The sequence below is a fragment of the Pseudochaenichthys georgianus genome, unplaced genomic scaffold (assembly GCF_902827115.2).
Source record: "Pseudochaenichthys georgianus unplaced genomic scaffold, fPseGeo1.2 scaffold_1476_arrow_ctg1, whole genome shotgun sequence".
NCBI lineage: Eukaryota > Metazoa > Chordata > Actinopteri > Perciformes > Channichthyidae > Pseudochaenichthys > Pseudochaenichthys georgianus.
Window position 1 is genome coordinate 5,398 of NW_027262327.1, and position 9,994 is coordinate 15,391.

The window sequence follows — 9,994 nt, forward strand, 5'->3', positions numbered from 1 at the left end:
TCATCAGAGAGACAGTGATATTTACTGTGAAACTGCCTTGTTAACTGTTTTTACCACTTGAAATAAGCGGTTTTGTTTGTTTAAGAGAGGGCATAATAAATCTGGAAACATTTAGTATACAGATTTCTTTCTTCGCTTTTACCGTTCTCATTAAACGAGACTAACGGCCAGTTAGCTTAGCCTAGCATAGTTGCTGTAAACAGATGGAAACAGCTAGCATAGCTCCTGCCTGCACCTCTAAATCTCACTAATGAACTAAATGTTGCGGTTGCTTTATGAAACATTGCAGCAGTGCAGGGATGCATGGCTTCTTTGCTTTGAGTCCCATGCACTGAATGTGTTCCCATAAATAATACAGCAGGACAGCCCTTGACACACATGAATGCTGCAAACAGGAATAACGCAGGAATCAAATATTTAAAAAGTATTTTCTCCCTGCAGGGAGGAAGTGAAACATGCCATCTGACAAAGTGCTCATGTGGAGAACATCCATGAAACCCACAGCACTCAATCCTGTTGATACAATCTATGAAGTCACCATACTGTCTTTTTTGCACATTGGAAATAATTACATTTAAAATCTGAGGGTCTGTTGAGGTCTTCTAAAATTAGCAACCATTCATCTTTTATTTTTAAGTTACAATTAATCTCTAACCTTGCAAATAAAGTCTATAATATTATAATTTATAATATTCGTACACTATAGTAGACTGGACACCATTAAGTTACAGTGTATTTTTACGAAAAAGTACAGAAACAATATTTTTATTGAATTACATGGAGCTTTTTAATATATCTACACAATCAGAGGCATCCTTTGAAACAGAATTAAGGAAGATAATACAACTTTATTTGTATTTATAAACAAATGACCTTTTTTATGATTATGAGAACAAACAACATTGATTTTATACCATCCTATCATATTTAAAGCACTAAAACAATACTATGTCAGTGGTTTTATTATGGTTTGACTGCTGAGAATATTCACCGTATATTATTTAAATCACCTAGTAATAAATCCCGTCACGTGAGATGTGTTGCCTCCGTGTCGCTGCATGTTGAAGGCGAGGACGTTGGGAGGAAACTCACCCTCGTTTCCTGTCGTCTCCCAAAAACTGATGGTGACTCTGCCTGGTAACAGCAGAGGCTCCTTAAACTGAGCGGAGACTTTAACGGGAGCTGTGATGACTCCGACACCTGAAGATACAATGACCAATCACAACAGAGCCGGCCAGCTAAACAATCAGAGCAGACTGGGCTCTGGTTTCAGACAGAGGGGGAAAATATGTGCTGCAGCACAGGCAGAATGAGAAAAATAAAGTATTTTTTGAACATTAAAGGTCCCATGTTATGCTTTTCCAGTTATTACCCGTCCCCTTGTGTGTTATGAAGGTTTTTATGCATGTCTGCAGAGTCAAAACCCTCAAAGTACACCCTGTAGCGAGTACAACTCTAACACAGAAAATACCTCCCCAAAACGCCTCGATGGAGATACGTCATTGTCCATTGTTTACTTCCTGGGTATCGTGACGTAGGAATGGCTAGAAGCCGCGCCCAGAGCTATGACGCGATACGGTCATGCGGTACCCGGAACCAAATGGACCAATCTGTGGAGCCGTTACGTTAAGCCCCCGCTGATTGGTCCAAATTGACCAATCCACGGACTTCCTCACACACACACTGCTGATCTCTCCTCCCTGGCTGCAGGCTGATAACAGACAGTTGGGATCGCGGCGACATCCTCTCCGCAGACCCATTCTCACAGCGTTCATCAACCTTTCTCTTTCTCAATATCAAGCCACACTTATTGTTTTTACTTCGGCTGTGACTTTGTGTGTGCTCAGGGTGAGTTTGGCTGTGTTTCGATGTGTTTCGCTAAATAAGGAAACCACACCTCCACGGAGCTCAGCGCGATTCACAAAGTCCCGACCAATCAGAGCACACTGTGCTCACCGGGAGGGTGGGGGCTGGAGCTATTGGAGCTACAATGAGCCGTTAAAGGCAGAGAGTGAAATTTAGTGAATACACGTAGTTTACAGAGATGCTGTGAGAAACCAATGTGAGTTTGGAAAATTGCACGATATAAATCTATTCTAGTAGACCTCAACGATGGAATTATGATCAGTGGAAATGGCCATGTGACCTTTAAAGCATGGAGACATGTCCCAGTAGAGACACTACATACTGATATACACCTGAACATCAGCAGGAGAGGACTCTTTAAAGTAGAGACACTACATACTGATATACACCTGAACATCAGCAGGAGAGGACTCTTTAAAGTAGAGACGCTACATACTGATATACACCTGGACATCAGCAGGAGAGGACTCTTTAAAGTGGAGACACTACATACTGATATACACCTGAACATCAGCAGGAGAGGACTCTTTAAAGTAGAGACGCTACATACTGATATACACCTGAACATCAGCAGGAGAGGACTCTTTAAAGTAGAGACACTACATACTGATGTGAACCTGAACATCAGCAGGAAGGGACTCTTTAAAGTAGAGACGCTACATACTGATATACACCTGAACATCAGCAGGAAGGGACTCTTTAAAGTAGAGACGCTACATACTGATGTACACCTGAACATCAGCAGGAGAGGACTCTTTAAAGTAGAGACGCTACATACTGATATACACCTGAACATCAGCAGGAGAGGACTCTTTAAAGTAGAGACACTACATACTGATGTGAACCTGAACATCAGCAGGAAGGGACTCTTTAAAGTAGAGACGCTACATACTGATATACACCTGAACATCAGCAGGAAGGGACTCTTTAAAGTAGAGACGCTACATACTGATATACACCTGAACATCAGCAGGAAGGGACTCTTTAAAGTAGAGACGCTACATACTGATGTGAACCTGAGAATGAGCATAAAACGGCCCCTTTAAACAAATATATGCATCACATCTCTTTTACCTTTGTGTTTTTCTATCTCAGCCATGCAGACAGACAGCATCCAGAGACTCGGGGCGGTGATCGATCTGCAGCCAAAGAGCCGGAGGGGCGGAGAAAAACCAAACACTCTGCAGGCCGCTCATCCAGGAGACTTTCAGATCTACCTGCTTCACGTTTTCTGCCACACACTCATCTGGTTGGCCTTTTTAAAAGAGTAGAAATAGGATAAACAGAATGCATGACATTTACGCACTTTTCAACTGATTTTGCAATTGCAATATGATTCACAAAATAGTGTGCACTGATCATTTTTACATCATAATTCTCTTTTTTGTTGATAAATATATTAAAAATAATTTTGGTGTGATTTTTAGCGGGAAGGATCTGTACCAAAACAATTATGTTAAGTAGAATATGAATTGTAGGCTGCAGCTCCTCAATACTTCAACAAGAGGTGGGAGAAGTACTCAGATCTTGTACTTGAGTAAAAGTAGAAGTACTCAGATCTTGTTCTTGAGTCAAATTAGAAGTACTCAGATCTTGTACTTGAGTAAAAGTAGAAGTACTCAGATCTTGTACTTGAGTAAAAGTAGAAGTACTCAGATCTTGTACTTGAGTAAAAGTAGAAGTACTCAGATCTTGTACTTGAGTAAAAGTAGAAGTACTCAGATCTTGTTCTTGAGTCAAATTAGAAGTACTCAGATCTTGTACTTTAGTAAAAGTAGAAGTACTCAGATCTTGTACTTGAGTCAAATTAGAAGTACTCAGATCTTGTACTTGAATAAAAGTAGAAGTACTCAGATCTTGTACTTGAGTAAAAGTAGAAGTACCAGAGTGTAGGAATACTCTGTTACAGTAAAAGTCCTGCATTCAAAATGTTCCTCAAGTGAAAGTAGAAAAGTATTCTCATCAAAATATAGTGAAAGACAGTAAAAGTAGTCGTTGTGCAGATTGGTCCATTTCAGAATAATATATATGATATGTTTTATAATGAAAGTGTTCTCAAAGCTGGTGAAGGTGCAGCTAGTCTGAAGTACTTTGTAGACTGCAGGGTAGCTGGTGGATTTACTCCAGGTGGAACTAAAGTCTGATTCAACACTTGATTATATTTCACATCATTCATCCAGATCTGTCAAGTAACTAAAGGTATTAAATACATGTAGTGGAGTAGAAGTACAAACAAATACAAAACCAGCTGATTATTGTGCCAGATTTGTTCTCACATGTGTCTTCCCTCTCAGATGGGTTTCTGCATGTGTTGTGTGTCTTGTTTCCTGACAGCAGAGTGAGGACGCTCTCCCACACGGGGGTCCCGGTACGTGAGGCAGCGGACAGACAGACGTCCACCTCCACCCCGATATCGAGGCTCCGGTACTGCAGGACTCGAGCCTGCAGAGAGAACGGACCTTTCTTCAGTTCATCCACCGGCTGCAGGGTCTTCAAACTCTGACGCACACAAACCAGACCTGCAGGAGTCATTCACAACACCTCTTATCATTAACAGTTTCTCAATAACACATGGGAATCTCTTAAATCAATTAGAGCTCCTCCTAGAAGTTTGTGATACATTCTTAATTCAGAATAAGCAGTAAAATGTTACTCTTGTTCCTCCCAATGGAAAAGGATCTGCTAATTCGGAGACTATAATCTTGGTAATTCAGAAAACAGATGTCAAATATTTTTTTTAAAGCTTTGCATTTCAGTAGAAATCAGATTAAGTATTAAAGGTCTCCTATTATGCTATTTTTAGGCATATATTATGGCTCTCAGATATATAATAAAATCTAAAAATATGTCTCTGATGTGTTTTCAAAATACCAAACAGATCATGCATTTTAGACATCCCTCATATCCCTCTGTTTGCTCTGTTAGAGAAACACTGATTATGGGTCCTTAGCTTGAAAAAAGAAAAAAAGAGGAGGCGGAGCTAATGCCTGATCAGAATTCTACCAGCAGATACTCAGCTAAATGCTGCCGTGATCGCAACGTTTCTGGCTGTGGGTAAAGCCAGCATTTCAGATATTACGTCATATCGGACGCAAATCTGGATCAGCTCCGCTGTTCCCTCGTTTTTAGAGATTTGGGTAAGGGGGAAAAGAGAGAGGGTTTTATTTTTCTGACACTGCATGAGTCTCCTGACACACCGGGGACACATATTTATTTATTTTTGCATGATAGGTCCCCTTTAAGTATTACATATGTTGTTATAGTTTATGAGACATCTGCAAAACACCAGCTCCTTAAATCTCAGAATATTCTTGATGTGTTTCACCTGCTGGGCTGAGTCTGAAGTGCTGGTCTGTGATCAGCGTCAGCAGCAGTCTGCGGCAGAGAACCTCGGGGAAACACAGAGGAACGTCTCGGTAGTCCGAGTCCGGATAATCCCAACCATAACCTGCAGCGCCGCAGAAACTCCTCAACAGGGGGGTATGCAGCCTGGGGAATACAGTCAAAGGCAAGAAGTAAAAACTGTAAACAATCATTTTCAACTGACATATTTAATTTGTGGTAAGAATTAACCATTTAACTCAATGTATTATATATTTATTCAAGCATCTAATGGACCAATCTGCACAATGACTAATTTTACTGTCGCTACTTTCATTATATTTGTATGCTAATACTTTTCTACTTTTACTTGAGTAACATTTTGAATGCAGGACTTTTACTGTAACAGAGTATTCCTACACTCTGGTACTTCTACTTTTACTCAAGTACAAGATCTGAGTACTTCTACTTTTACTCAAGTACAAGATCTGAGTACTTCTCCCACCTCTGATCATGATGCATTTTAATCCCATCATATGTAAACTGACCTGCAGTTGAGCACAGTGTAAACTACATCCGGCTGGTTTGTAGTTTCTTTGCTCAGGAATCCCGTCTTCTGAGCCACAACTTTGGTCAGATATTTGATGTAAAGAAACAGAAAACTTGGAAGCCTCTCCTGGTAGAGAACATGAGTTTTTAACGACTTGTAGGAGCTGTAAATGTGAACATAAACGACATACACGCAACACACAGAGAGCGAAGAAACCACGTAACTCTGCGCATTGCCCATTATAGCTTAAAAATAATAAATAAAGAGGGTTTAATAAGTATTATTACATATTAAATCACTTTGTAAATCTGCAGAATAATGTAAACACAAGGAAAACATGTCGCTGTCAGAAGTACGGAAAGTGAACAGGGACAAACAACACGCCGTTGCTACAGTGAAGTTAGTTTCAGGTTGGATCATATCCAGCGTCACTAATGTTTATTTTTGCCTCCATGCTAATTTGCTAATTCCGGTAAATAATAATGCCAAAAAAGTACAATAAATAGGATTTAGGAGGCACAGCTTTGTTAGTTATAGTTGTGTTATGAATTTATTTTATAAAAATATTTGTATTAGAAGATAATTTAATTTATTTTCAAATAGTTTCTAAAATCCAATAGAAAATAACTACTGCTCTTAAACCATCCACTATTTCAGGAAATGAAAACACATTAGCACAGTTTTAGTGAAAGTCTTTAAAAACTCTTTCTTTTAGAGCATTTTAACAATCACATGTATACAGAAGTTAAATTACATGTATTCAGTGTATAATTCTTCATAAACATTTTACATTCGGCACCCAGTGAATTGAATAAAAGTTGTTCATATAATATTTAAATCCTAGGAAAATAATGTGTTACTTATTCAGCATGTTATTGTACTATTAGAAAGTAGATGGAAATTGACTGCAATTCATTATGCCCATTTCTGCTGAGATCTTCCTTTTTTACAGTTATTTTTTATTGTAATATTGTTCATTTCATATATGAATGTTTCTTGTCAATGCACCGAAAATTCGAAAATCTACTCGGCAATGAACCGCATACTGATTTGTAAATATTTTGCTGTTCAAAACTGGCAATAAATAATATCCAATGTATTGATATTACGTGATAACATTCATATTGTGGCTGACAGGAGTCATTTTGTGATTCAGATGATTCTGCAGAAGGCTTCCTGAGGTGATGAAGGTTGTCGTCTCCGTCTCCGTCTCCGTCGTCGTCTCCGTCTCCTCCGTCGTCGTCTCCGTCTCCTCCGTCGTCGTCTCCTCCATCGTCGTCTCCTCCGTCGTCGTCTCCTCCGTCTCCTCCGTCTCCTCCTCCTCCTCATCCGAACAGAAGCAGCAGCACTATGCAGACCGCATTCACCGCAATCAACGGCACTGCAGAGGAACAGACAACAGAGGATTACAACCAGGACTTCTTTCTTACTCAGTTACATTACCAGCATTTGTGAAGTTGAAATGAGATGAAACTTTATTTATCTCCTTGGGGAAATTCAGGCGTTTACAGCAGGGTCAGAGTTAAACACAGGATTCACATAAGGTTTCTTAACCTTCTTTCAATAATGTACCTGTGCTGACCCCTGCTTTAATCCTCCCTGCAGTGTGTGAACCTTTAATGATCCTCCCTTTCATTGATCAACACTGGGGGTTAAAAGCTCGATACAGTGTCTCGCCCGCTCTCTCTGCTGGCTGAACTCTTTCTCGAGAGCAGCTACCTTCTTATGCTTTTGTTTGGTATTGTTTTGGGTTCTGCATAACACACCTTGCACTACATCATAGTCACACATCCACACCTACACTACTGATATCACCGACTCTCACTCCCTTTGGTAGCTTCCTTTGTCTATTGGTTTAATTATAATAAATACTTTTCTTTAAACTGTGTCCTTTTCCCATTGTGGCTTTTATTGTGGCCATTGAAAATATATGTTAAGCCAGTTTACCAGCGCAAAACATTTTTTGGGTAGCAAAGAAAAAGGCATATATAAAAAAGGTAAAATGCAGTGAAGTACTATCAGCGTCTGATTCACAAACCAACACACTTGTTGATAGAAAAGCATGTGATATCACTAAGACGTAGAGTGTCTTTTTGAAGACACTCAGAACATTTAGTAAAAAACCTTGGCTTCTTTTCCACTTATATATCTGTACATTTTCCAACACTCTCTTTCTAGATTTTCTCTGACATTCAATATTAAAACTAGCCTTCTGGTCACATAAAACAAACCTAATTGTGTATAATAATAACAACCATAATACATTTTATTCGGAGGTGCCTTTGTAACATGTAATATCATATTTTAGGAACTTAATTTTCTTTAATTACTTAGAAAAACAACCCTCCTTTCTTGTTCAGGAAACACTGTACTTTAATAATAATACACTTTATTTATATAGCACCTTTCACGCTTGACGCAGCCCAAAGTGCTTTACAGAGTATGACAAAAATCACAATAACAAACGAGGAAGATAATTAAAATATGTAAAAACAACAACACATTAAAACATGAACTACTAAAAATGATACTGCACTCTAGGTACTTTTAAAAGTGAAACATTGGAGGATCTAAGTGTCCTTGCAGGTTGATAAAATGAGGGACAGTCACTTAAATATGTTGGGGCAATAGTGTAGTGTAGTGTAGTGAGCACCCACCTCTCATCACGGTCCTCACGGAGCGGACGAGGGTCATCAGCTGCACTTTGACCCCCGGTTCATCCCCAAAACCTCCAACACTCGTGTCTACTCCCCATCCAACTGAAGGAGGTTAAAACACACAGAGATATACAGAAGTGTCATTATAAAGAGGGAATAAAAACATGCTCTGACTGAGACAATTATATACATTTACTTAATTACGCTTTCATCATTTTGTGTGACTTCATTTTTCGACTCTTCAACTGCCAATTTATATATATATAAAATAGATATTTCACAAAACTACAATATCTAAAAATACAGAGCCTTACCACTTTTAATACAAGTATACATCATTTTGTATTTCTTTATAATCTCATTGTACTTATATTCTACTATATTGATGTTTCGTCTTCTTTTTCTTCAATGTTTGCTTTAATTCCCAATGAATTAAATGTATTATTAACATACTGTTGTATAACTACTTTTAGTGAAGCAAAACATCTTCCAACACTACATCATAAGTGCTTTTACATTTGATACTTTAAGTATATGTTGAAGCTTGCTAATAATACATTTATTTTTATTTTAGTTTAAGGAAGACTTTGAATGAAGGACTACTTTGCCTTGATCTGAATTCTAGCCTGAAAAGTCTAACAAAAGTAAAATAAAATCGTAGCAATTGTATTTAAACCTCTCCATCACACACTTTAAGTCATTCATCAGGGGCTGGTGTAATCACTCTAAAAACCGATACATACTTTAAGTTAATGTTCTAGCTGTCAGGTTACTAGCTAGTTAGCATTAGCTTAGCTTTTTTGAATTTCAACTGACATCTAACTGATAACGGACGGTTATAATCAAACTACTTCCACTTACTTTTACTCAGAAATCTTTCTTCGTGCAACACAGCGACAGCATTGACGCACAAAATGGCTGCTTGGATGAGAGAATATAAAGTAAAGGCCATGTTGTCTTCACAGGAAGCTAGCTATATGCTAACAGTATTTACATCTGACGTAGCCTACGGTGGCTGAGAGGGTCAAACCGAGTGACAGCTTGCGCTTCTTACATATAATCATAATTATTTTATTATTAAATTGAAGATATAAAATCAATAATAAGCAGTAACGTACGTACTGCAGTACAAGTAGTAACACCAGTGTGGATTTTTTTACATTTTGCATTACATTTGATTATAGTAATGAGTCATTACAACAAGCGCTTTATTGTTTACTTTGTACTACATACTTCCGGGTTGCTTTTGATTATCACCAAAGATCAATTAAGTTCAACTTATAACTACAGTACACCACAATAAACTAGTTGTTGCTTATAATTTGGTTAAATGAAATTAATCTGAATATTTGAAATATGAGCTATTAAATAAATGTCGTACGTACATGTACTTCAAAATGTGTACTTTTCTTGAGTAAATGTACTTTATATACTTCTCACCACAAACAATAAGGGCTAATTCATCAAAATACTAGTATGAGTACTTCAGGTACTTCAACTTTACTAAAATATTTTTTTATGCCACTTTCTTTTATTACTGCACTACAATAAAATGACAGATTTAAGCTTACAAGTTACATTACAAATTAAGATTTTGACA

At 38.0% G+C, this 9,994-nt stretch overlaps 2 protein-coding genes across 2 annotated transcripts; both read right to left on the reverse strand.

The window, feature by feature from the left end:
• Nucleotides 1-762: 762 nt before the first annotated feature.
• On the reverse strand, nt 763-6,241 carry LOC117441097 (uncharacterized). Its single transcript, XM_071202159.1, has 5 exons — nt 5,736-6,241; nt 5,192-5,355; nt 4,143-4,385; nt 2,941-3,121; nt 763-1,200 (listed from the first exon to the last, which is right to left on the reverse strand). Exons 1-4 carry the CDS (start codon nt 5,975-5,977, stop codon nt 2,958-2,960), a joined length of 813 nt encoding a protein of 270 aa, XP_071058260.1. The 5' UTR covers nt 5,978-6,241; the 3' UTR covers nt 763-1,200; nt 2,941-2,957.
• A 176-nt stretch (nt 6,242-6,417) lies between these two features.
• Nucleotides 6,418-9,420, reverse strand: LOC117441095 (immediate early response 3-interacting protein 1). Its single transcript, XM_034077298.2, has 3 exons — nt 9,256-9,420; nt 8,395-8,496; nt 6,418-7,118 (listed from the first exon to the last, which is right to left on the reverse strand). The coding sequence occupies exons 1-3, from the start codon at nt 9,344-9,346 to the stop codon at nt 7,063-7,065; spliced, it is 249 nt and encodes an 82-aa protein (XP_033933189.1). The 5' UTR covers nt 9,347-9,420; the 3' UTR covers nt 6,418-7,062.
• Nucleotides 9,421-9,994: the final 574 nt, after the last annotated feature.

Coding starts and splice junctions, on each gene's coding strand:
- LOC117441097 (XM_071202159.1), bottom strand. CDS start 5,977: ATGGGCAATGCGCAGAGTTACGTGGTTTCTTCGCTCTCTGTGTGTTGC. Junction 5,356..5,735: donor TACACTGTGCTCAACTGCAG/GTCAGTTTACAT, acceptor TGTATTCCCCAG/GCTGCATACCCCCCTGTTGA. Junction 4,386..5,191: donor CTTCAGACTCAGCCCAGCAG/GTGAAACACATC, acceptor TGACTCCTGCAG/GTCTGGTTTGTGTGCGTCAG.
- LOC117441095 (XM_034077298.2), bottom strand. CDS start 9,346: ATGGCCTTTACTTTATATTCTCTCATCCAAGCAGCCATTTTGTGCGTC. Junction 8,497..9,255: donor AGAAAGATTTCTGAGTAAAA/GTAAGTGGAAGT, acceptor AACCTCCTTCAG/TTGGATGGGGAGTAGACACG. Junction 7,119..8,394: donor CGTGAGGACCGTGATGAGAG/GTGGGTGCTCAC, acceptor GTTCCTCTGCAG/TGCCGTTGATTGCGGTGAAT.